The following is a 26,807-nucleotide window of genomic DNA, read 5'->3' on the forward strand; positions in this document are numbered from 1 at the left end:
TTATCCTAAATCAAAGTTTTCCAGCATTAGTTGGGCCCCCGGCCCCGCGAAAAATAAAAGCAAACTAGAATATATTTATAGGTGCAAGCAGAAGGTGGCAAACTTCCCTAACCAGAGAAGGTTTGTGTCAGGATGAAGGGAGGACTGTTGTGTCAAGTACCTTGAAATGTGTAAAGATTATATAAAAGGCAGCCTATAATGCATTTATAAAGAGATGTAACCCTCAGGAAGACTTTAAAATGTGCCCAGAGTTCTCAAGTATATATTGAGATAGTACAAACTATAGATGGAGTAATAGCCAAAGATAGTAACATGGACAATGCCTTAATTAGTCTGTTTGTGGAGTGACTTCATCATTCAACTAAAATAAGTTTAATGAAGACTGTTAGGTGCTAGGGCTACAAAGATGGTAAGATACTCCTGCAGTCTGGAAGAAAAAACGTAATATTGGATTTCATGAAACCTAAAAATATTCTTACATGTAGAAAAGGAACTTAAATAAGGCCTTTTTTCTCAACATAAAATAATTTCTAAATTTAAACCTTGTGTGAACAAAGACATTCATGTATAACCCAATATAATCAAATCTAAACTAAGAACAAATCAAATTTAAACATTGTTATTTCTTTGCAATAATTATTGCATCCTAAAAAAAAGTGCCGACCATGAGTTAATTTTACTTAAATAGAACATTGCTCAGCCTATAAATGAAGGTCAGCAGACACCAGTGTCTTGGAATAAAATAGCCCTTTGGCAAGAAAATGAGCCACACCCCATTTAGTTTTTACAAAAATAAAATTCTTTCCAGCTTTACTAAATTGTAGATGTTGTGCACAGCGTGTACTTCTGCAGTAGTTCGTTCTGCAGCTGTGGAAATATCCATGTATGTAGAAGCCCTAAAAAACATTGATTCGCCATTACTTGCACATGCAGCTCTCATACTTTCTGTAGTACAGCATTCTGTTAAGTTTTATCTGACTCAAGGATAATAGCGAGTAACTACAGGTATAGCTGACACCTTAATTTTCTGCCTTGAACTTCTTCTTTTTTTTTTTTTTTTTTTTGCGGTACGCGGGCCTCTCACTGCTGTGGCCTCTCCCGTTGCGGAGCACAGGCTCCGGACGCACAGGCTCAGCGGCCATGGCTCACGGGCCCAGCCGCTCCGCGGCATGTGGGATCTTCCCGGACCGGGGCATGAACCCGTGTCCCCTGCATCGGCAGGCGGACTCTCAACCACTGCGCCACCAGGGAAGCCCTGCCTTGAACTTCTTGATTGTCCCAGACTTTAAAATGAGCTGAAAAACCCAGGATTCCAAATCTGGTCATCATTTCATTTGGTGGGAGGGGATCAAATGAATGCAGTATATCTGGATGTACTGTCTGCAGTACATGGTTTTCTTCAAAGACGTTACTAAATTCCTGCCATGTACCATGGAAAACACTGTTCTTCTAGGGAGAAAAGAAAATAAACCCATTCTCCTGGTTCTTTCACAGTACACCTGGCAGACAGCAGGTCTCCATAAATATAATACATTTGAAAGAGGGTATAAATGGCCATGGATGGCCCTTGCTGATAAAGATTAAATTGTGAAAACCTAATCAGCAAATGGGTAACTTATGAATCATAGTGAATAAAATACATATTGATGTGAACCTGTCAGAAAACTAAGCAAATGGCTTCCTTGGTTTTCTTCCTCTTTTACTTGTCTTAAGTGAATGGTCAGGAGTGAATATTACATACGGATGGCACTTTCATTGTGAGAACTGCTTAACTTTAGAATCAATGAGGATATTGGGACATATTAATATTTTTTCACTTTTTAAAGCAGTGTTATTGAGAGAGAATTCACATTCTGTACCAACCATGTAAATTGTACAGTTCAACGGATTTTAGTATATTCACAGATATGCACAACCATCAGCAAGGTTTGAACATTTTCCTCACCTTGGAAGAATGAAGGAGGCTTAAAACTCCAGAGTTTTAAGCTATGCCTCTCCCCAACCCTCCACCTCCCCATCCCTAAGCAATCACTAATCTTCTTTCTGTCTCTATAGATTTCCCAGTTCTGGACTTTTATGTATAAATGGAACATACAGTCTTTTGTGACTGACTTCTTTCACTTAAGCATATTGTTTTCAAGGTTCATTCACATTATAGCATGTATCAGTACTTCATTCCTTTTTATGGCGGAATAATAGTCCATTGTATGGATATGCCACATTTTGTTTATCCATTCATCCATTGATAGACATTTGGGTTGTTTCCACTTTTAGGCTGTTATGAATAATGGGATATGTTAACATTAAATGTCTAACCACTGGTCTGCTAATGAGTTAGAAGTGGTACTGACAATATAACATTTCATTTATCACTGGTCTGCTGTTAATGTAGATCCTTGCTTTGACTCTGAGCAATATTGATTTCTACATCTAAGTGTAGCTAATTTTTTCCTGTTTCTTTTCTTTTCTTTTTTTTTTTTTGCAGTATGCGGGCCTCTCACTGTTGTGGCCTCTCCTGTTGCGGAGCACAGGCTCCGGACATGCAGGCTCAGCGGCCATGGCTCACGGGCCTAGCCGCTCCACGGCATGTGGGATCTTCCCGGACTGGGGCACGAACCTGTGTCCCCTGCATCGGCAGGTGGACTCTCAACCACTGCGCCACCAGGGAAGCCCCTCCTGTTTCTTTTTTTTTAATTTATTTATTTTTTAAAATTTTATTTATTATTATTTATTTTTGGCTGTGTTGGGTCTCTGTTGCTGTGCGTGGGCTTTCTCTAGTTGCGGCGAGCGGGGGCTACTCATTGTTATGGTGCGCGGGCTTCTCATTGTGTTGGCTTCTCTTGTTGTGGACCACAGGCTCTGGGCATGCGGGCTCAGTAGTTGTGGCTTGTGGGCTCTAGAGCGCAGGCTCAGTAGTTGTGGCGCATGGGCTTAGTTGCTCCGCGGCATGTGGGATCTTCCCGGACCAGGGCTCGAACCTGTGTCCCCTGCATTGGCAGGCGGATTCTTAACAACTGCACCACCAGGGAAGCTCCTTTTCCTGTTTCTTGATGCTTAGTAGCTTATTATCATCAACTTGTTCCCAACACTACCTTATTCCTTAGTAATATTTCTGCTTGAATAATGGAAAGCCTGTAAAAGTTGTATAATCACCTTTTAAAAAACTTGTATAACAGATTTATACAAAATTCCTTGTTTATACACATTTATTGAATACCTAGTATAAGGAACAAAAGTAAGCAGTATTAAGTATTGCAGAAGTAAATGACAAATGCTTTGAAACACAATGGTTTTCAGTCAACCTAAAGCATCATTGAGCACATTTAATATTTATTTTTTAAATTTACACTTCAAATGTGAAATACATACACAGAACAAAATTCAAAAGCTATAAAGGGACATAAAGAAAATAAACCTCCTGCCCCCGACTCCAATCCCCCATTTCCCTTCCCAGGAGGTGACCATTAGTACTAGTTTCTTGTCTATCCACCCAGAAATAATATTGAGTACATTTGACACTTGACATTTTCAGAAGAGCTTGGTGTTTTACATTTAGAAAGTGCAGCAGTAAGTTTGAGGGAGTCTTTACCTTTTGACTCTTCAGGGATGAACATGAGAAGGAGGGATTATCCAAGGATGATAAAAAGAATCAGTTACAGATCAGAGTTTTTCTTTCAAGAACCCTTCAGGTCAATATAGCTAATGACACCTAGAACCAATCTCTGCCATTATCTTCTGTATTCAACCCACAGAGAAGTTCCTGGACCTAGCTGCCTTATTCTGGGCAGGCCAACTAGGAAAGGATAGGCCTCCCTGAGAGAGGAGGGCCGCAGTTCAGTCAAGAAAAGATACAATTTCCCGGAGACCCATTTAGAACTTCCTATTTAATTACTTAATTCATTTAACAGGCCTTTATTAATTATCAACAGTGTGCTAGGCACTGTTATCACTAAGATAAAGAACATAATGTGCCATCGTTTGAAGAGCTCAGGGTCTAATCCAGCCACTGATTTTTGCAGATGAGGCGACAGAGGTCTAATGCAGTGGTGGAGGACAGTGGTGGGGCATGGGGTCTCCTGATACCTAATCCATCACTATCCTTGCCATAAATTTAAATACCACATCCAGAGTCCAGCGTGGTTCACTAGGAATGCCTCTTCCACCCTGAATCAGTTTATACAATCTGGAGTTTTCTTTCAGATGTTAACAAAATGGCAAATGCCATGTCTTTAAAGTTGACATAAACTCTCTGAAACTCACTTCACCTATAACTTAAGCAACATTATTTAACTCGCCCAACTCTTCCATAGCTAATGAAAATTCATTAGTAATAGCTTTAAAGTGGTAAATTATTTTCTAGGTTGTATCTTCAACCAAAGTACTCTTATGCTTACAAAGCTGCAGTCCTAATCATTGATCTTAAAGAGTTTCCTACATTGTATTGCATCCAAAGGATTTTGAAAACTCTAATGCCAATATATTGGATATACATTGTAGGATTTATTACTCTTTTTTTTTTTTTTTTGCCACACCGCGTGGCTTGCAGGATCTTAGTTCCCTGACCAGGGATTGAACCCTTGCCCCCTGCAATGGAAGTGCAGAGTCCTAACCACTGGACCTCCAGGGAATTCCTGGATTTATCACTCTTGGTTTCTTCCAAACTGGATTTTCTCTCTCAGAGAGCCAGTAATTCCCCTTTTGTACTACTCCTCACCAAGAAAAAAATTCCATTTTATTCATTGATTCATTCACTTATTCAGATATTTACTGAGTGCCTCTATAGGTCAGGTTATTTTCTAGGCACTGGGGATTATACCTGTGACTGAAACAAATGAAAATTACCATCCTTATGAAGCTTACATCCTACTAGGGGAAGATACAAAATGAACAATGATATAGTATATTCAATGGTAATGTATTATGGAGAAAATTAAAGTTGAGGGTATAGGGAGTGGGAAGAGGGCATTGCCATTTCAAATCATGTGGTCACAGGAGGCCTCACTGAAAGGAAGATATTTGATGCAAGACATGAAAGAGATCAAGGAGTGACTATCTGGGGAGAAGTGTCACTTAAGTAAATATTTCTAATAACAGATACCAAAATTGTCATGCATTGGTGGGTTCTTGCCCTGAAATTCTCCTTTATATCAGCTTGTTATTTTGGTATTGAACAGAAAAAATATCATTTACCCAGATCAAATACTCTAGTAGAGTCATGAATTGACCATATATGCTAAGACTATAGTGTCAGTAGTTATGTCTATAGTATTTTGGAAAAATTCGTGGGAATAATGTTTAGGATATGAAATTATTGCATATAAGTTTTCTTCCCTTTTCCTATCCATTTAATTATACTATATTCTGTGTTTAATTCTGAGTTAGATTTTTTAATTGAACTTTTTACTTTGCAGAAATTGTAGACATGTACTTGTAAGAAATAACACAGAGAGATCCTGTGTGCCCTTTACTCAGTTTCCCCCAGTAGTAACCTCTTCAAGACCATAGTACAATACCCAAGCCAAGATGTTGACATTGATACAGTCAAGATGCCGAACAGTTCCATCACCACTAGAATCCCTTTTGTTACCCTTTTGTAACAGCACACACTTCCTTCCACCCTCCCCTGCACCTGCCCCATCTCTACCCCTGGAAACGACTAATCTGTTTCCCATTTCTATAATTTTGTCATTTCAAAAATATTATGTAAATGAAATCAGAGTACGCAACCTTTTGGCTTTTTTCATTCAGCATAATTCTCTAGAGATTCATCCAAGTTGTGTATATCAATACCTTCCTCCTTTTTATTGCTGAGTAGTATTCCATGGTGTAAATGTACCATAGTTTTTTTAACCATTCACACATTGAAGGACATCTGGGCCATTTCTAGTTTTGGCTGCTACAAATAAAGCTGCTACAAATATTTGTGTACAGGTTTTTCTGTGATTGTAAATTTTCATTTCTCTGGGATTAATGCCCAAAGAATGCAATCTCTGGGTCATATGAGAGTTGCATATTTAATTTTATAAGAAACTATCAAAATGTTTTTCAGTAGTAACTTGTACCATTTAGTCTCCTACCAGCAACGTATGAGCGACCCAGTTTTTCTACATGCTTGCTAGCACTTAGTATTGTCACATTTTTATTTTAGCTATTCTGATAGGTGTGTAGTGATATCCCATTTTTGTTTCACTTTGCATTTCCCAGTTTGTTAATGATTCTGAGCATCTTTTTATGTGTTTGTTTCCCATCTGTATATCCTCTTTGGTGAAATATCTGTTCATGTATTTTGCCTATTTTCCAATTAGATTGTTTTTTAATGTTGAGTTTTGAGAGGTCTTTATATATTCTAGATAACAATCCTTTGTCAGATATGTGGTATACAGCTATTTTCTCCTAGTCTGTAGCTTGTCTTTCCATCCTCCAAGTAAGGTCTTTCACAGAACAAAAGTATTATTTTGACAAGGCCAAGTTGATCAATGTTTCCTTTTATGGATTGTCTTTTTGGTGTCATGTCCAAGGCCCCTTCACCAAACATGGTTCCTGATGAATTTTTCAAAAAATTTTTTTAAAGTTTTATGGTGTTATGTTTCACATTTAAGTCTGTGGCCCATTTTGAGTTAATTTTGGTGTAAATCTTTACACAAAATTACACAAAATGAGTTCTAGGTCAGAGTTCTTATTTTTTTCCCCTATGGTTGTCCAGTTGCTGTAGCACCATTCCTCCACTGATGAGCTTTTGCACCCTTGTCAAAAATCAGTTGAGCTTATTTGTGTAGGTCTATTTCTGGGTTCTCTGGCCTGTTCCATTGTTCTGCATGTGTTGCTCTGTAACCACACTATCTTGATTGCTGTAGCTACAAGGAATGACTTAACACCAGGCAGAGTGAGTCCACCCAGTTTATTTTTCAATAAATTTTTCCTGTTCTAAGACCTGTTTCTTTTCACATAAATTTTTAGAATAAGCTGGTCTAAGACCACAAAAAAACTGTGCTGTCAATAGGAGTTACATTAATAAATTAGAATTTTGAGATTGCATATGTAATGTTAATTAAGTTAAAAATGGTAATTCCATTAAGGAAGACAATTTAATTTCTTCTATAGTCTTATGCTAGGTCTTATTTTCTAAAGTGGTGCCTACTTTTATGATTTTTAAATCACTGAACAAATATTAATTGGTCATTTCTCTTCAGATATAAGTTGGATATCTTTTTTTAATTGCCAATATTGAAACTTTTTCAAAGGAATGACATATTCTTGATTTAGGTATATAACTTTCAAGTTCTAAATCACTGAGATGTTTTTGAATTTTAAAATTATTTGAAGAGTTCTTTCCAGAATTTTTAAAGACTCCCCCCCCACCTTAGATTTCTCTTTGCAAGACTCCTAAACCTACTGCCTTAAGTATGGTTTATCTCTTCTGTTGTTTCAAACAAATGCATTAACCCACATAGCAAAACAGAATATGCCACTAAATCATTGGGATTTAGGGTATTGGAGTTTAGGATGTGTTTGTTAGTCATGAATAGTAAATCAAAACATTTTAAATGAAAACTTTTGTGCATTCTCATGCTTTGATCTTTGATTCTGAAAAATAAAATCTTAAAAATTACAAAAAGAATCTGGTAAACCTCTTAATTTAAAAAGGGCACTTGGAAACTTACTATTAGGGATTTAAAAAAGAGGACTGTTAAACTGATTAGGGCTGAAGAAGAAAGGAACAGAAAATGTCACCTTGTTTGGGTGCGGGAAAAGTGAATGAGATCATGCTTTCATTTCTGTCTTGCTTTCTCAAGATAAAGCTTTTCCACCCTTCTTTCTGCTTCATGATTCAGGGTGAAAGCACCAAAAAAACTTGGCTCTCTTTCCCATCCTGTTTATATTCTAAATTGGCTTTTATTGTTTCAATAAATATGTCACTGGCAGCCTATAACATTATGAATATGGCATTAAGTGGTTACACTCAGAAAGCAGGAATTTGAAAATCACAGTCCAGATATACTACCTTAAACACAATTAACAGAATTACTTCTCAATAAGGAAAACTTACCTAAGTTATAGCATGTGGCTCATATAGTTTTAGTATAATTATTACAGTGAAATTTACTACCACTAAGCATTGTGTACCGAGTTCTGAAAGGACAAAAGTGCGATCCAAGAATAGTAAGCCAAGATGTCATTCAGAAATAAAGGTACTAGGCAGTTCCCATGAATATAAAAGAACTCGTAGAAAAGAGAAATACTCGAAAGTGAAATTCAGCCAATTAAAAAATAGGGCAAAATTAAGATTTTAAGAATAGAGGAGTCTTGGTAAAAGAATGTATGATGATCATTGAATCCATTTAAATACAGAATTAATACTGAAAAAAAATTTACTACCACTAATATCAGTGATTTGTTTCTTCCCCATCTACTCCTAACTTTGTTTAGGTTATAGTCACAGCTACAGCAAAACCTATCCTGTGATGGAAAAAAAGTGTAATTTAAGGAGGAACGCAGTATAATGGTACTCATCAAACAGATATTCCAACTTCTTTCTTCACATATAGCTTATCTGCATTTTTGTATTTGGTCTAATGAGAGACTTTTAAAAGCTCATTCTCTAAAGCAGTGAATTCTCAGAGCAAGTGAGCCTACCATAGTCTACCCCATCAAAAGAACCCTGCTAATGGCTTAGCCAATTTCTGAGGTAAGAGTACCTGGGAGAGGGATAAACTGGGAGAAGGAAGAAGTTGCTCTTGCATGGATGACTTTTTGCTAACAATATGATTTTTAGCAGGCAAAGGACACAAAAGTTGTTTGATTTGTGGCAGAATTAATTATGAGACTTTTTAGCTGTACCAGGTTAACAGATTGCCAAATAAAATACTGAGCAAGCAAGACTGGTCAGTTACAATTCAGTGTCTAGAAATCTGAGCCAGCATTAGTGTTATGTTTATGGATTCAACTCCATCCTCAAAGAAATACAATCGGGGTATCAGCAAAAATAAAATAAGAGTTATGGGGTATCTCCCAGACATTTGAATAGAAAGGGCACATAACACTGTGTGAGACCACAGTATTTTTGCAGCCAATCTTAAGGATAAATCTACATTGTATTCAGGATGCTGTGTTGGGCCAAAACTTAACAATGACCATTATGTGTAGAAAATAGCAACCATTGTTGTTGCCTTAAACTCTCTCTGGAGGTTAAAAAACATTTTTAATTAACCTAATAAAACCCCGATGGCAACATAACCAAAGAAATTAACATAACCAGAGAAGAATGGGTAGAAGCAGAAAACCTAGTGCAATTGTTGAGTTATCCTGGCAAAGGAACCCTGAACTATGTGAAGCGGGTGACTGTTTACTGTTTGTCTAAAAAAGCAACTCCAGAAGTACACACATACACACAAACACGCACACATTTGGATTTTTCAGCTAGATCTTTAAGCGGGCTGTTTCAGGACAAGCTCCCAAAGAAATGGAATTAATTTGTGGTGTGTTTTTGTTTGTTTTTTTTAATTAATTAATTTATTTTTGGCTGCGTTGGGTCTTCGTTGCTGCACGTGGGCTTTCTCTAGTTGCAGCGAGTGGGGGCTACTCTTTGTCGCGGTGCATGGGCTTCTCATTTTGGTGGCTTCTCTTGTTGGGGAGCACGGGATCTAGGCGCGTGGGCTTCAGTAATTGTGGCTGGCGCGCTCAGTAGTTGTGGCTCACGGGCTCTAGAGCGAGGGCTCAGTAGTTGTGGCGCACGGGCTTATTTGCTCTGTGGCTGGTGGGATCTTCCCGGACCAGGGCTCGAACCTGTGTCCCCTGCATTGGCAGGCAGATTCTTAACCATTGCGCCGCCAGGGAAGTCCCTGTGGTGTGTTTTTAAAGTGTTTATATATATATGTGCTTGCAAGAATTACACGGAGGAATTAGACCGAGAGTACTTGGTGATTCTTGATGTGAATATTGGCAACCTTAAAGATGTTTAAGACTTAACAAGGCAACAGTTTTCCTCTGTCTTCACAATAATAGCAGAAGTCAGAAAATATTCCACATGCAAATATATCTGAACCTCTTCATGAATGCATTTAACACTTTGAAGTGATGGCAACATCTGGTAACAAGTAGAAACCAGCGTCTTATAAACTGTGGTTTCATGTTACCACTTCATCTGAATTAGTCATTTAAGGGAGTTTTATAAGTCTTCCTAAAAACTGACAAGGTTAATCTTGGACTAGGGCAGACAGGCAGGAAATGCTGAAGCGGCTGTTTCTTTTGAAGGTTTTGTGATTCCTTGTGAGGTCAAAAAGTAGTCGTTTTAAAGTTAAGAAAGCTAAAGCACTGAGATCTTGACAGCTTAAGTGCGATTTTTCTTTTTTGTGTGTGTGGCAATTTTGAAGGAAAACTTGATAAAATTCAGAGTTCTTTATACCTTCCATTCCACTTTTCTCTGAAATGCCCTTAATTTCGAAAAGTGGAGAATTAGAAAATCATTCAGCTGCCATATATGATCATGGATTCGGTGCCACTAGAGAGATGTAACCTACCGTTTCTTTGGCTGGATTACTTCTTAGGAATCACCCTATTTTGTAGGGTTACCCAATGGGACAAGAGTAGATGTCTTTTATGTTTATTTATGTGATTTGCATTAAAAGTGCTAAAAGTTTATTCTTTATTATGTAATAAACCACTATAGCACATGACAGTGAGTTTAATTCCTTTAGCATGCAATGTTATTATCACAAATTTATTTAACAGATACTTTTTTTCATTTGAAAGTAAATATTTGTTCCTGAATTTTTTTCTTCCATTTTGTTGAGACATAATTGACGTACAGCATTAAGGTGTACAGTATAATAATTTGACTTACATACATCATGAAATGATTATCACAGTAAGTTTAGTGAATATCCATCATCTCATATAGATACAAAATAAAAGAGAAAGAAAAAAATTTTTTTCCTTGTGATGAGGACTCTTAGGATTTGCTCTCTTAACTTTCATATGTAACATACAGCAGTGTTAATTTCTCATATTGTACATTACATCCCTAGTACTTATTTATCTTACAGCTGGAAGTTTGTATCTTTTGATTGCTTTCATCCAATCCCCCCGCCCCCACCCTCCTTAACAGATACTTATTGCGTGCCTACTGTGTGCCAGGCACTGTTCTAGATGCTTGAGATAGATTGGTGAAAAGACCAATCACTGCCCTCATAGAGCTTAATAAATATTAAAGATGAAAACAATGGAGCAATTTTAAATCCTTTAATCTATCACTCAGCTTTTAAAGACCTACACTGAATGAGTTTTGAGAACTCTTGCACATTTTACCTGAAGTTTGTATAGGGAAAAATTGATAATTTGTTTGGAATATACGGCAATAAGCTGGAAGATGATAGTTGAAGTAAATGTTTGATTTTTTTGATTCTCACTTTTATTTTTCATTTATCAGTGTTATAATTAGACCCCTTGAGTAACTGAGGAATGTTACTGATTTAACTTGTGGATTTATTCTTTAGGATGGTCTTAATTTATATGGGGGGGGGGCGGGCGGTGTGAATGGACATAGTAGCTCTGAAAATTAAAATATGGAATTTGTAACTGCTGTCTTCTTTCATTGGTAGAATTATAGAATACTTAATGTATTTAATGTTCACCATGGAAAGTGAATGTATTGCTCAGTTATTTTTGCCTATGTGAGTAGTACAAGAGCTGACTCAAAGGAGATGACATGATGGTTCCTGTCCTGAAGTAAAATAAGATGATGGGGTTGTGGTGGAAAAATGATGTGGTCATGCCCATATTTGCTCACATCTCTTGTTGGTTTCCTTTTATAGAGGAAAACCAAAGAGAGTCTCATTTCTTATTTTTTAAGTTTCCTTTTTGTATTTTCTTTTCATGCCATTTTCCTTTTTTTTTCCTTAAAATTGCATTATCCTGATTTGCAGTTCAGTTGGCTCAAGCTGTGCTTTGTAATAGTGTAAGTACCCCTTAGAATAGTCATAGTGGAGGCATTATACCCATTTTAGGGAATCAATTACATATATGGACACAGACACTCTGAGCTCCTTGAATGTAAAAGGCATATTTCATAAATCTTTCTATTTCCTGATGCCATCTAAGTACAGTGCCTTTTACAGAGTGGATGTTCATTCAGTGTTCATGTAATGAATGAATATGAGCCAGGAATTTTATTTTTGCTTTCCAAAATACAAAATACTTTTTTATAAGCTCATGGAATTTTTAAAAGCTTATTTTTATGGAAAATTTCAAACATACAAAGTAAAATAGCATAAGAACCCCCCCCACAGTTTCAACAGTTTATCAATATTTGATGTTCTTATATTTCATCTTTTCTCTCCCCTTTTTTGTTATTTGGGATTTGCTTTCAAATAACCCGCATATTATTTTACACATAAATACTATAGTTCACTTCATTTTTAATATTTTAAAATAGTAATAATTCTGCATTTCATACAGAGTCTAACTTTCAAAGCCTTTCTTTTCTAGTATCAGAGAAGGAAACTCTTACTGATTATCAGAAGAAAAATCTGATTTGCTACATATGAACTGGATATTTTTAAGTAGTTTTATAACAAATATATTCTTTCTTAATCTTTTAAAAAATGTATTAAAAGTTTCTAAAAACTACACTATCATGATAAATTCCCATCTTATGGACATGAACCTGATTCTGCAAAATATTCTTTGGAGTAAATAAGCTGTAGATTGGTCCCTTCAGAATTGATATTAATCAATTAATTTTTCTTTTCACAGTTCAACAGAACAGAACTCACGTTAAAACCTATTCTGGTAATTGCATTCTCAGTTTTGAAATTTCTTGTTAAAAACCTATGGACCTTATGTTTTTGTCTCTCTAAAATTAGATGAGTCCATCATAAATATTACCAAATAAAGCACCAGTTCTCAATAGAAAAGTATGCCACATAGTCCCTTGGAGATCAAAATTACTTGTATAATAACACTAAGGTGTTCTTTGCTTTTTCACTATACTGACAGAAGCAATGGTGGGTAAAACTGCTAGTGCCTTAGCCCCACACTGTATTAGTAGTCTTTGTATTCAACACCATACCCTTCCTGTTAGAAAAATACCTATAACATGCAGTTCATTAATGAATGTCCTTGATTAAGCAGGAAAAATTAATTTTATTAAATCTCAACTCTTGGGTATACATCTTTTCAATATTCTGTGTGATGAAATGGGAAGTACATAAAAACATTTCTGCTGCATATGGATTTACAGTGATTGTCTTGAGGAAAAGCACTTGTGCAGTTTTTTGATTTGCAAGCTAAACTAGCTGCACTTTTAGAAAATAGAAAACCATTTTTACTCGAAAAGAGCGAATGACGCATTAACTGATAATTCAGACCTGAATATTTGGCAGATATGTTATCAAAAGTGAGTCAAGTGTGCTAGTCCCTGCAAGGAAAACGGCTGAGAGTATTTGTTGCCAATGATAAAGTTAGAGATTTCAAGCAAAAATTCAAATTCTTGAAAACTTGTGTCAGCCACCATGCATCAATACTTAGACTTTTCTAATGAGGTTGGTGGTGTTTTTAATGGAAGTGATTTGTTAGATATTGTAAAATGAAGTGTGACAACAGATCTGTACTAGTCAAACAGTATTGTTCCATATGATCAGTGCATGATGTTCTGAAGTCAAGCATGGGTAAAAGGTCCATTTAAAGTGCAAGATAGACCAATGGATTTTAACGTTAACAGAGTATGAAAACGTCATTGATCTGATATCAGATTCCACACTGCAACAACTATTTAAGAAACTAGCACTTACCCAGTTTTGGCGTGGTATTATAAAGAAGAATATCCATAATTATCCGAAAAGGCTCCTAAAATACTTCCTTTTTCCAAACAATGTATCTGTGGGAGGCCATGTTTTCTTCATATACTTGAATCAAAACAACATATTGCAACAGACAATGCAGAAGCAGATATGAAAATCCAGCTGTCACTGTATTTAGTTAAACAAAGATGTAAACAATATACTCTTCTATTTTTTTTTTCCTGCAAAAACCTTTGTTTCCATTTGGCCCACGGCTTAGGTGAGGGCCCCAGGGTGGTCAAAAAGCTGCCTAGTGGCTGCAGAGAGGGGCTCAGGCAGAAGCCCTGACACCAGAGGGATGCAGAGGGGCCCCTCCTGGGCTCCAGAGGCCCCCGTCGTACTTGAGGGTGAGCCTTTGGAAGAGCTACTGGCTCAGCCCCCCACTCCAACCCCGGCGGCAGTCTGCGCCAGTGGGAGGTGGGGTTAGTCAGGTGGTCGCCATCTGCTTGATGAGTTTCAGCTGCTCCTCCAGGAAGCGGCTGTCCAGGAAGTCACGGGTGGGTGTCTGTGCGGCCAGAGCCCAGGGGTGCAGGTCCACAAGGGCCTGGCTCAGGTTCTTCTGTGGGGCCGTGGCAGCTTCCTTATTGTCCAGGGTTTTACCCCATTTATCTTGGGACGGCTTCTGCGCTCCTAGAAGAGGGCACAGCCACTGTGCTGATTTTGCATCTTCAAGAGATGCTGGGCGCCCTTGCCCTTCTCCATGGTGGACTCAGAAAAGAAGTGGCCCACGTCCTCCAGAGCCACATCATCGCGGTAGAAATAGAAGCCCAGAGAGAGGTAGGTGTAGGAGGACCCAGATGCAGGTTGACCCCTGTGGTTGACGGCTGCCTCCACCTGGGTGGAATAATTTTGACAAATCTGGGAGGTCATGGTTGATCAGCAGTAAGGAGCTAAGCTCCAAAAATAACGGTGTTGGCTGGTTCTGGAGGCCAAGGACGGCATAGTGGTTGGTTCCTAAGGATGCAACTGGAAAAGAGGTTCCAGGGAGGCTGGAAAAGGGGGCATCCCTGGGTCTGTTCCGTTCAAACAGTGTTGAAGCAAGAGACATCCTCAGGAGCGAGGCATGCCCTGCCTCTTCCCACTAAATTTTTTTTAAATATAGTTCTCATTTTTAAATGTTATTTATATTAGCATGCGGTGGGTTTAATTTTTTTTAATAAATATCTTTAAAATTTCTTAGTTGTAATTTCTAATATGATAAAGACACTGATCTAACCCACATATCAAAAAGCTCTTTGGAGTCTTCAGGTCCTGAGGCCAAAAAGTTTAGGAACTGCTGGGTTAGTTGGGTTTTTTTGTTTCTTTTCCTTCCCTATCCTTTTATTGAATGAGAGACCCTCAGGATAGGAAGGTGTCGAGCATATGAGTTATTTCTTTGTATGATTTTATTAGCTCTGAACAGAACACAGATGTCCCCCCCAGTTTCATTGAGATATAATTGACATATAACATTGTATTAGTTTAAGGTGTACAACGAGATAATTTAATATATGTATATATTGTGAAATGATTACTATAATAAGTCTAGTTAACATCCACCACCCCACAGTTGCTTTTTTATTCTTGTGAGGAGAACTTTTAAGATTTACTCTCTTAGCAACTTTGAAATATGCAGTTCAGTGTTGTTAACTGTACATAGTCACCACAGATGTCTTCCAAATCACGTCCTTATCCCATGTATAGTTCAACTGATAATTTTTGGAGGACCCATGCCTTAAATCCTTCTATTTATTTCAGCCTTTTTTTTTTTTCGCGGTACGCGGGCCTCTCACCATTGCGGCCTCTCCCGTTGCGGAGCACAGGCTCTGGACGCGCAGGCTCAGCGGCCATGGCTCACGCGCCCAGCCGCTCCATGGCATGTGGGATCTTCCCGGACCGGGGCACGACGAACCTGTGTCCCCTGCATCGGCAGGTGGACTCTCAACCACTGCGCCACCAGGGAAGCCCTATTTCGGCCTTTTGTTTTAGGGCATCAGGACAAGGTATATAATTTAATATATAATAAGACATCCTGTTAAAAGGTTGATTACTTTGTTATGCAAAAACAGAGCTCACAAATATTTACTGTTGGGGAGACAGCCCTTGGAATATTGAAATTAAGATGTTCTTGTGGCTTATTTACCCCCCCGCCCAATCATCACGTAAACCAGATCTACTTGATTGTTAAAACTGACACAGCCACGCAACAGGAAGTTTGTGTATCTAATACTGCTCCTGGCATAAATTTCCTAAACTTTCCAGTATAGCCCAAAATTACAGTAGCAATATCCTTCGTGGTACCTGTTTTATGTTAGATCCCTTTGCTTTGATGTTTCACGCACAGTGAGTGTTATTTGTTTGTTTACTTTATAAGTAAGTCATGAAGATGGGTAAAATCCTGTTCCATTAAAGGATGATAGATCACTGTTACTGAGGTGTGGCATTAAGCACAGTGGGAGAGGCCTCCATTGTACGTGTCACACATGGAAAGAATATAACCTGTACTGGGTGTGGTGGGGAGAGGATGATGTTTGAATGAAAGTTGGAAGACTTTAAAAATACCGTGTCTAAGTCTTGTGTCCTAACTGCAGATTACACCGATATGTCTATGAAATTCTCATTGCAGCTTTGGGTGTGCCTCTTTCCTTCCTTTCCACCCTGAAGGGTGTATGAGGCCACAGGTGCGTGTGTGAACTTTTAACTTTATGGATATGTTTGTAACATTTGAGAGAGAGTGAGAGCTTGTGCGCTTTACGTTTACAGATAAAAAACATAGGTTGGTTTCTATTGAGTTTCCCCAGCATTCATCATGATGAATTTGGAATGTAAAAGTTGTTTTCATTTCATGGCCTGCTTATAAAAATGGGCAATGGGTTACATAACCCTTGCCACCATCTTCTGTTCCCAAAGCAATTTTCATTACCCGTAGTAAAAACAGAGATGCTGTTCACATACATACTCACACACATGCACATACACAAATGCCAATATCCCCCCTTGGCCCTGCACACCTGCACATACGTCATATGATGAGACATTTAGAAGGTTACAGAATGGGCTGTAGGCCGAAACTGGCTGAACTACTGATGTGATACAACAGTCTTTTAGGAAATGTCCTGGTATTTACTAAGTGGAAGATTTCCATTTTTAAAGGGAGTATCCATTCCTAGAACTTTCACCACAATATTTTGCAGTTGAAGTGAATTCTATCATGTTATGTTGAATAGACTTTAAAATCAACAGCTGGGTGTTGACAGATTTCACTGTGATCAAAGATTAGCCTTAGAGTTCAGAAAGCTAGAAAGCATATACATTCCAGAAGACCAAGAAAGGGAAAGACAAGGAAGCTGTTTCTGGGTAGCATGATCATTGAGGAAGTTATTTTTTTAAATTTTTGGCTGCATTGGGTATTCGTTGCGGCGAGCGGGGGCTACCCTTTGTGGCGGTGTATGGGCTTCTCATTGCCGTGGCTTCTCTTGTTGTGGAGCACAGGCTCTAGGCACGCGGGCTTCAGTAGTTGTGGCACGCGGGCTCAGTAGTTGTGGCTCGCGGGCTCTAGAGTGCAGGATCAGTAGTTGTGGCACACGGGCTTAGTTGCTCCACGGCATGTGGGATCTTCCCAGACCAGGGCTCAAACCCGTGTCCCCTGCATTGGCAGGCGGATTCTTAACCACTGCGCCACCAGGGAAGCCCGAGGAAGTTAATTTAATAGCACTTGGGACAGACCCATCTAAGTGTTGTGAAGTGACAAGTGTAGCTAAAGAAAAGTAAGGCTGGGGAAACCCGACATTGCTGGCCTGTCACTGATACTGTCTTCTTACCGGAGGCAATTGCCTGTGCCCCAGTTTTCCCTGGAAATGCATGATAATACATACACGTATACCCTTTCTTTCAGTTAGCTCAAGGTGCTTGAGCATTCCTTACTACCCCACATATTGCCAGACTGGCTACAGGCAGTTAGTGCTATGCTTGTTTCACAGATGGTGAAACTGAGACTCGGGAAAGTTGAAGAGGCTTCATATAGTGAGTCAGCAATGAAAACAGGTGGAAAAACACGTCCGTCCTCTGACTCCTGACGCTCTATTCCTTCTGTTCGGGATTGTGTTGCCTTTTGATAGTTCATGCAGTTTTTGTGATTGATGAAATAAAGTGCTTCCATTAAGGAGGCAAAATGTAATCCAGTGTCTGCTAATGGTGGTTAGTGATGAGGACAGGAGAACACTCTGCCTCCTGATGTGGGCTGTCCTGATGCTTTTTACAAGTGACTGCAATGTGAGTCACCTCCTTATGCTGAGATTTCAATGTTAGCATAAAACGCTTCACTTTGTTTTATATTAATTATAAAGGACTGGAGGATCTATTATCTCACTTTCATACTTATTAGGTAGGTAGAGCAGATGGTATTATGCATATTATATCCCAGACAGATTATAACAATGGCCGCCACTTACTGAGCACCTTGCTGGAGCCAGACCCCCTTATGCATTTATCTCACTTAATCATCATCGCAACCCTCTGAAGTTCGTGGAATTAGTTCCACTTTTATAGATAGGAACCTGGGGCTCAGAGAAGCTAAGTGATGTGTTCAAGGTCACACAGAGTTGAAGTCAGTCTGATTCCTAAGACGCTGATGCTCCCATTGCACTCCATTTCCTTTCAAATGATTGACTTGCCCTATGTCAGTATTAGAAATGGTCTCCTGAGCCTAGCACAGTACTCCTATTGATTTATTGTTCTCTCGCATAAAGGGTGAGAACTCATAGCTAACCAGTTGCTTCATTTAACAATTAGCTGATTAGAATTGCTAGACCAGTTAAAAAACAAATTTCAATAATAAGAATATAGCAGTTATCACATACCTAGTGCTTACGATTTGCCAGGCTATGATCTAAAATTTGAATGCACATTAAATCATTTAAGCATCACAACAATGTACAAAATACTTATCATTATGTGATGTAGTTACTATTATCATCCCTGGATGAGAAAACAGGCACAAGAGCTTAAGCAGTTTGTCCAAAGACAACCTAGAAAATTGTGGAGACAGGATCTGAACCCAGTCTGGCTCCAGAACTCTAAACTACTCAGCAGTACTGCCTCTCAGTAGAAAATTCAGTTCAGCGAGTATTGGTTTCGTTCCTGTATGCTAGGCTGGTAGAAAATATAGTTCCTACACTTAACAGCATATGTATTCAACAGAAAACAAGATATAGATACTCGCAGTTAATGCTCTGGCACCTAGCATATGGAGTGTGTTGTATGAAGACGTAAGTATGGATCGAGATGAATAATAGAACGTAAGTGGTCTGGGACAGTTCATTTGCCTTTCTAAGTAATGCACTTTCCTATGGACGAGTGACTTGGCCTCTGGGGAGAAGCTGGTTCCATGTGTTCTAAAATAAGCAGGTTACTTGGCTAATGTTCAAAGTTTAAATAGGTATGTGGGTTGTAGCTATTTGACCTGAACCAACTTTAAATTCCCTTGTGTTCTTGCATGATTTCAGTGGAGCTGGAATGAAAAAATTCACTTTTCTCTAAATGTTGTGAAGTTCGAATTTGTTAATACTTGGCAAAATACCGTGAGGCTGACAGGAAGGGGATTCGTAAGTATTGTATCATTGCTTTGTCAGGGTGCTCTTTCTCTCGAGCAGGAAGTGTTATGACTTGCTCTCTAAAGTTGCAACTGTAAGAAGAATGTTGGGTTTCCAGATTGGCGTTCTGGGCGTGGGAGGTTCCTTCTGTTTAGTGCTGCGAGAAAGAAACAACAGGTTTGCGCTCATCCCGGAAGGGTAACAATTTTAATATTATTTCGTTAGGCTCTAACTTTTATATTATGGAATATTGAAGCAGAAATGTACTTTAAACATCTCGAAATCCTGATTATGTGTTTGGGTAGTTACACATTTGGAGACGCTTTCTAAATCTTATGTATTCAAGTAGAAGCAAATTTGTTTTAAGAGAAAATTTTGAAGTTTAGAATCTGACTTGTTCTCTCTATATACTGTCTTTTCTTTATTTGGGGAATATTTTAGGGACTTTGTACTTTTTAAAAATTGGTTTTGTAATCCTAATTATATAGCTGTATCTATCAAGTCAGATGCCAAAGGTTTAAATGACAGAAATTCTTACTTTATGTCTGGGGGGTGGGGCGAAGGAGAATGGAATTTCAAATACTTTTGATCCCTGTTAAATGGTTCTTCAAAATTCTGTGAAATAGAAGTTGAGGGTAGCTGTCATGACAGAATATGGCAAACAGATTGATATTCTACTCTTACAAAATAACTTATGACAAACGGTTGTCCTGGTGTTTATTCATACTTTGCAAAATACATGAAAATCATTGGTGATGAGATTTTGGTGGTGTTACTATAATATGGTAGTGATAGTGATTTCTGATGCTTGCAAACTCACCAGAGTTTTCTATCACATAGTGATCATATGTTTTATTTCTCCTATTTCAATATAGCTGGTTGTGTAAATCTTGACTCCGAATCAAGGGTAACCTCTCAAATTAGTTGCACTTAACTACACCCATATGAGGTAAAAAGTGAAGTATGAAACAAAAGAGTCTAGTTTTCTCAATTAACAAGTACCATATTTGAGAACATATAAGCAGGGTATGTTACAGTGCAGGAGGCCATTTTAGTGACTAATAGATAAACTTCCAGCTTAGCTCAAAGTCTAAGCTGAAATTTTCTCTCTAGTGATTTCTGAGTTGTACATCATAATATTTTGTCTTGAGTTAACTGGTCTGATCTTGCCTTGTGAGAGATATATACCCGAAGGTTGCCCTTGGCTTCCGTGTTATTTTTCACAGGAAAGGAGAATGGAAATACTCCTCAAGTGTGAAGGTTAATTAATTTCATTAGCAGCAGATATGTTTTTTTCATAAATTATTCAGATATTTTTGGAAAATGTCAGAGTTTACTTAGGAAATAAAGGGATTGGACCTTTTAAAAGAAGAATGTGCTATTTCAATCCAAGGAGTTAATACTTCTTAGCTTTGTAAAGATGGGGAAGTAGAGGTATAACTTTGTTTTGTCTTTGGGTTTGATATAGTATTCTTCCTAACAGGAAAGGGGGCTTTTAGAATATGGTTAAGATGTATATTAAATATCTACAAAACTCTTGTCTAGCAAGAATTTAAAGAATGTCTTCAATCTGACTTAATTGATGTGAACGTTTCTATGGGAAAAATTATTAACTTATTTTAAAATAGCCATTGCTTAAAGATCTTATCTTTATTAAGACAAAAAGAGGAAAGTAAACTTTTACTTAAAATGGAAGTATTTGATATTCCTCCAGGAAATGACACAGGATTGGGCACCCTTTGGGGTTTAAGTGACTCATAGGTATTGGTACTTGAAAAAAAGATCAATTAGAATCTAGCTTATGCTAGATCCTAGAACAGAATAGAGGTGTTTCCAGGAAATGAACTCATTTAATAGCTAAGTAGGGTGAAATCACTCATGGGATGTCTGGGGTTTGCTTTACAATAATTCAGGAGGTTGGGGGGGAGGGGGAGGGGGGAAGGGGGGTTGAGAAGGGAGGGAGGGAGGAAGCAGGGGAAAAGAAGAGGACAGGAAGAGAGAATCAGTGGGGAAATCCTGATAAATCTGATAAATGTAGAATCTGGATGATGGGATTATGGGTGTTTGCTGTACCATTTTCTCTTTTGTATACATTGAAAATTTTCATAATAAAAATTTTAAGTACAGCTTTAGTTTGCAGCAATTTACATTTATTTCTAAATGATACATTTATCTATAAATTGCAGGTTTGTCAAAACATGTTGTGTGCGTGATGTATATTATTGTAAAGGTGAAATGTGCTGCTTGATTGCCAAAATTGTTGCCAAGTAAAAACTGTTTCTGAAAGAAAAAAAACTGACTTTCAGCTAAATTCAAAGAACAGGTTGCAAACATCTTGAAGAGTTTTGTAGTATCTTGAAGTATTAAAGGGCAGTAGATAGTTAAAGCATGCTAACAGGCCAAGTGCCTGTGAAGAATGTGGGAACATTATTATGTCTTGACTATTTTGTTCCCAGCTTTCTCTATAGAGTATGCATGTTGAAAACCATGCGTGACAACTACTTAGCCTGCAGTATGTTTAAGTCTGTTCACTTTCCCTACTTACGAACATCAGTTCATTCAGCAAACATTTAGTAGGGGCTTATTGTGAGCCAAGATACAAAGTCAAATAAGGTACCAGCCCTGCTTTCAAGGAGCTCACAGCCTAGCGGAGGAGATAGAGAAGTAGATGGTGGGACACGCTGGGGGGTGGGGAGCTACCGGAATTGGGGAAGGGGCGTCACTGGTTAGCAACCAGAACCCTATGCTGCATCTCCTTTAAAACAACACAACACAGACAGAACATTTGAGGTGGCTTAATTGGTTGTAGGTATTAGGGAAGTAGGAAGAGGGCTAAGATAGCTTAGTTTAACTCTGTGCACATTACTTGGCAAATAACAGCCGCCTCTGCTCCCTTGCCCTTCTTAATAAACCTTCACCCTCTCTCATGCATCCATGGGCATTGTTGGAGCAGCATACACGCAGGAGATAGCAATCCCTTCTTCACATTAAATATAGTGAGCTAATGTTTAAGTCTCCTTAATGTTTTTGGGTACCTCCAAAGCAAAATTGCACTTATAGGCAGGCAGCTGCTTGAGGTTGGATAATAGGGAGAGTTAGCCTTCAGTCACTGATAGAACCTTCCAGAGTTCATCGCTCAATTGATTTGGAATTTGAAACGTATTTTGTCATGTAAATAGTAAGTAAGGTTTTTTAGGTCATTTCACAAATGTCCCTGAAATGGTATGCTATGTTACCAAAATGATATGTTTTTGTGTTCCTATTATTTTAATCTAAATGAATTGTAGAAGCATAGTTGCTAAATGTATCCAGATGTGTGTTCCATCAGCCAGCTGCTTTATTCTCTAGTCCCGAATCCTGTACAGTCTAACAGCATATATAACAGTACCTCATGGGAAAATACCGTCTGTTCTATTGGGGGTTATCTATCAATGTCCTCTGTGTAGTTTTACCAATTTGTGGCTGAAATGTCCAGTAGAATTACCAGAGGATCTAGGCCTGAAAAACAACCTCGTTAAGTAAAGTATGTTCTACATGTTGAATGTTGCTTTCATCACAGAAGTCTGCTCTCCATGTTGACTATAACGAACAATTTTTAATAATGCTGAGGTGCTGGAATAATAAACAGTAAAATCCTTCACCACTTCTGTCTGCTTTTACCTTTCCTAAACTTTCAGGACTAGAAACCTGTGACACAGGTGAGACCAGTTAGAGCTTGACTCACTTGTGACTTTCAGAGCAACAGATCATTAAATTGAGAAAGAGGCATATAACCTCTTAAATTATTACAGCTGCTCCTCTACCAAGATTCCATTAAAGTTTTCTAAAAGTAAGCAAACAAAACTCCAAGCCGCTTGCCCCTGGAGAAAAATCAGCTGTAAGGTAAAAAACTAATCACTAAAAAAACTAGGAGTACCACAGTGATGGCTTATGTATGAAAAAAGAAATCCTAAACTGAAAATCAAATCGTCACATTGATACTTGAGTGTTTGCTTACATTTGTACTAAGTTATTAGCACTGATACAATGGGAATGGTTGTTTACAGTAGTTAGCATGTAAGTGGCTGAAATTAAGGGATATTAAATACAGGGAAGCAGAAACATGTCATATATAGGAATGAATGTGCCATAAGAGAAGGTCAGCATTCATGTCCTTTTTAAAAAGTATGGCCTGTTTTATTATCAGTACTCACTTAACACCAGTATTTTGAAGAAAGAACTTTTAGAACTCTATAATATATAGTATCTGCTGAATCCGTTGCCAATATTCTATATATTTTACACAGTTACAGTTTTGGTGATTTCAGTTCAAGGATTAAGTGAATCCCTCCTTTAAGTAATAAGAACGAATTAGCTGAAAGGAACTGCATTTTCTGGCAACCGTTCATATTTCTCAGTATGATGGTCACATTTGTTAGGAGGTTTTGTTTTGTTTTTTGGCTGTGCCATGCAGCATGCGGGATCTTAGTTCCCTGATTAGGGATCGAACCGGTGCCCCCTGCAGTGGAAGCACAGAGTCCTAACCACTGGACTGCCAGGGAATTCCTGGTTAGGAGTTTTTAAATTATCTTCCATAGGGTATAATAGGCATGAGCCTTCTTTCCACAGAGCAATATGTAGCCTCTTTGTTTTTATTTTTACGGTAAGAGTAGTTAATTACCTTCTCTCTCACATACTTTTTTTTTTTTAATTTTACATTTGCTGCACAGCTCTGTGTCTTGGGCAAAGTCACTCAACTACCCTAGGCTCTTGTTTCTTCCCTAATATAATTTCAGTAATCGTTGAATATTGGGCATGTTGCAGATTATCACCACCCTCAAAACATTGCAGTCAACTGGAATATTTTTTGAGCCATACCTCCGTACTCAGCATCCAGCAATGGATTATCATTGTGGGAGTATCCGAGAGGAAGATGAAGTTTAGACTCTGTTCTTGAGAAACAAACAATCTTGAAATAAGACTTGCAGAGCAAGTATTTAGACAAGTATGTGTGTGCTCTTGGTGAAAGAATGGTTGTCTTTGATTGGGGAAGATTATTCTCTTGGACCAAGTTTGAGGATCAGTGTGGAGGAGGCAGATGAACTGAATCTAGTAGGATGATGGATGTCCCAGCCAGACTGTACTCACATCTACTTATGTAACTATAGGAGGAAGTCTATAATTAAACTGCTAACTTTTGTGGCAAGATTCTAAATCCTGTGGGAGTTGAAGAGAAAGATCAGCTGGGGTGTGGAGTCACTGGGAAATGTGGTTTGGGAGAGGATGAGGCTTTGCTGAGACTTGAAGGATGAGTAGGATTTGGATAAGAAGGTAAGAGGAATAAAGAGAAGGGCTTTATAAGTGTGAAAGGTAGATACAGAGACAGGGAGGAAAAGAGGTAGTGGGGGCAGGATAAAAGATGCTGATGTAGGAGTTAATAGACGGGTATCGTTCAGGAGGATGGTTGTGATCAAAAAGCTAATTCTGAGTGTTGTTGAAAGGTTAAACTGGTTAGATGTGACTCGTAGGAACACTAGAGGACCAGGAATACCAGGCAAAGTTTAGACCAGCTGTTTAGGCATAAGAAATTATAGCTTCCTGAAATGGGACTGACATGATCAAAATGGTTGTGGGTACTAGATGTGGACCTTTTCTGATTCAAGATATTTACTGAGAATGCATTGTGTCTCTGCGTAAAGCGCTGTGGTGAATACAGAGATGAGTAAGCTGTGTTTCTACTTTAATAAGTTTATAGTCTGTGGGGAGATACATTCATTCACGAAGCCGTGGTTGAGGAAGCTATGCAGTACAGCATAACGATTGAGAATGCTGACTTTGCTGTCGGGTGCAGTTGGGTTTGAGACCTGGCTCTACCTCTGTCTAGCCGTGTGACTTTGGGCAAGTTACTCAACTTCTCTAATCCTGTTTGCTTTTCTGTAAAATGGAAATAACACTATTACGTGGTTCATAGAGTTTTGCTGAGAAATAACTTACATAATGTATATAAAGCATTTAGCACAGTCCATATAAACAATTAGTCCTCCAAGAATGTTAGCTGCTATAGTATAAACTTACAATTATATGTTATTATATTAATTATTTATATTACCTACTCTGTAGGCACAGTGAGAGGGGCTGGGAATATGAAGATGAATGGGAAACGGTCCCTTCCATCCCATCAAAGAGCTTATGTATAGTAGTATTAAATGCTATCCTTGTGGTGACTGTATTTTCCCATTCAAAAATTGGTACATATGGTCTGACAGTAAGATATTTAAAATTGGAGCTGTCTGAAAGTTTCCAGCACTGGCTGTAACAGAAGAAAGCGTGCAGTTCTGTGAGAGTCCTGGGAACAGAGAATTTTTCTCTCAGGTGGGGACACTCCAAAGAGACTTTCTCAAAGATGCTTTTGAAAAGTACATAGGAGACAGGTGAAGAGCATTCCACTGGAGAGAAGCACAGAGGAGAAGGAACAGAGGTGGGAAAATACATGGCCTGTTTGGGGAATAGGGTGTGAAGAGAGTGTGATTCCAGGGTGTGCAGTGTGTGTAATGGGAAGAAACATTGGAAAGATAGGTATCAATACAGAAGAGTGTAGGGCTTAGGATGTTGTGCTTAAAAGTTGGGACTTGCTTTCATAGGAAACATACCTTAGATCTGTTCTTCAGGAAGTTAGCAGCGTAGAGATTACATTGGAGGGAGACAGGACCATACATAGATCAGCTAAAAGGGCTTTGGAAAAGGCCAGACATGAGGTGATAAAGGGATATGATGGAAGAATCCAGAGAGCTTAGTGGTTTACTTCAATCTCCCTTTGTTTCTTGTGGCCAAACTTCTCAAATTTGTAAACCTGGAGACTGAGGAAAGTAGGGAAGTTGAAAAGGAGACCTGATTTGACAGGAGAGATATTTGAAAAGGGGAGAAATAATGTGGCAATAAGTTCAAATGTAGACACTTAGACTCTCCTGAATGGGATTTTCCTCACTGACCTTCCTTCTCCCTTGGCCAGAGGGTCAAGTCCAGATTTTGAGTGTGGCCCTTCTAAATTAGACCCTGACCTTCTGCTCCAGTTGTGTCTCTCTCAAACCCTAGGCACAGTGCTCCAACCACACTGTCTTTCTACAGCTCTAGAATATCATCTTCCTCTAGAATATCATCTTCTCTCTGCCTGGAATGCCTTTACCAGTGATATCTGTCTGAGGAAGCCCTACTTACGTTTTAAGATAAAGTTCAAAAGTCACCTTCTCTGGAAAACTTTTCCTGAAGCCCACCACTGTCACCCCACCACTCAGTGAATAGGATGATGGCATTAATATTATGTCTTTGTTTTTCCATCTTTCTCCCCGCTGGACAGTAAGGTCTTGGAGAGGAGACTTTGGGTCCTAAATCTCTATATCTGCAGCACCCAACACAGTGCCTGGTA

General features: G+C 38.5%; 2 protein-coding genes across 4 annotated transcripts in view; one reads left to right on the plus strand and one right to left on the minus strand.

Annotated features, from left to right (window-relative positions):
* Positions 1-26,807, plus strand: part of PLS3 (plastin 3) — an 89,168-nt gene that overhangs the window by 10,247 nt on the left and 52,114 nt on the right. Inside the window, exon 1 of one of the 3 annotated variants that reach the window (XM_082610682.1) lies at positions 24,288-24,377. The exons of the other annotated variants lie outside the window; for them this stretch is intronic. The gene's annotated coding sequence lies outside the window, so the exon portion shown is untranslated. Of the gene's footprint in view, positions 1-24,287; positions 24,378-26,807 lie in introns of those variants that run through there. 3 annotated transcript variants of the gene reach the window in all.
* LOC309796272 (ferritin light chain-like) lies at positions 14,263-14,705 on the minus strand (the record flags this gene model as incomplete). The annotated part of the gene is made up of 2 exons (XM_082609316.1): positions 14,263-14,465; positions 14,528-14,705. The coding sequence occupies 2 exons, from the start codon at positions 14,703-14,705 to the stop codon at positions 14,263-14,265; spliced, it is 381 nt and encodes a 126-aa protein (XP_082465442.1).

This window comes from Mesoplodon mirus (assembly GCF_964341445.2).
Source record: "Mesoplodon mirus genome assembly, chromosome: X".
In the NCBI taxonomy this organism is placed as follows: Eukaryota; Metazoa; Chordata; class Mammalia; order Artiodactyla; family Ziphiidae; genus Mesoplodon; species Mesoplodon mirus.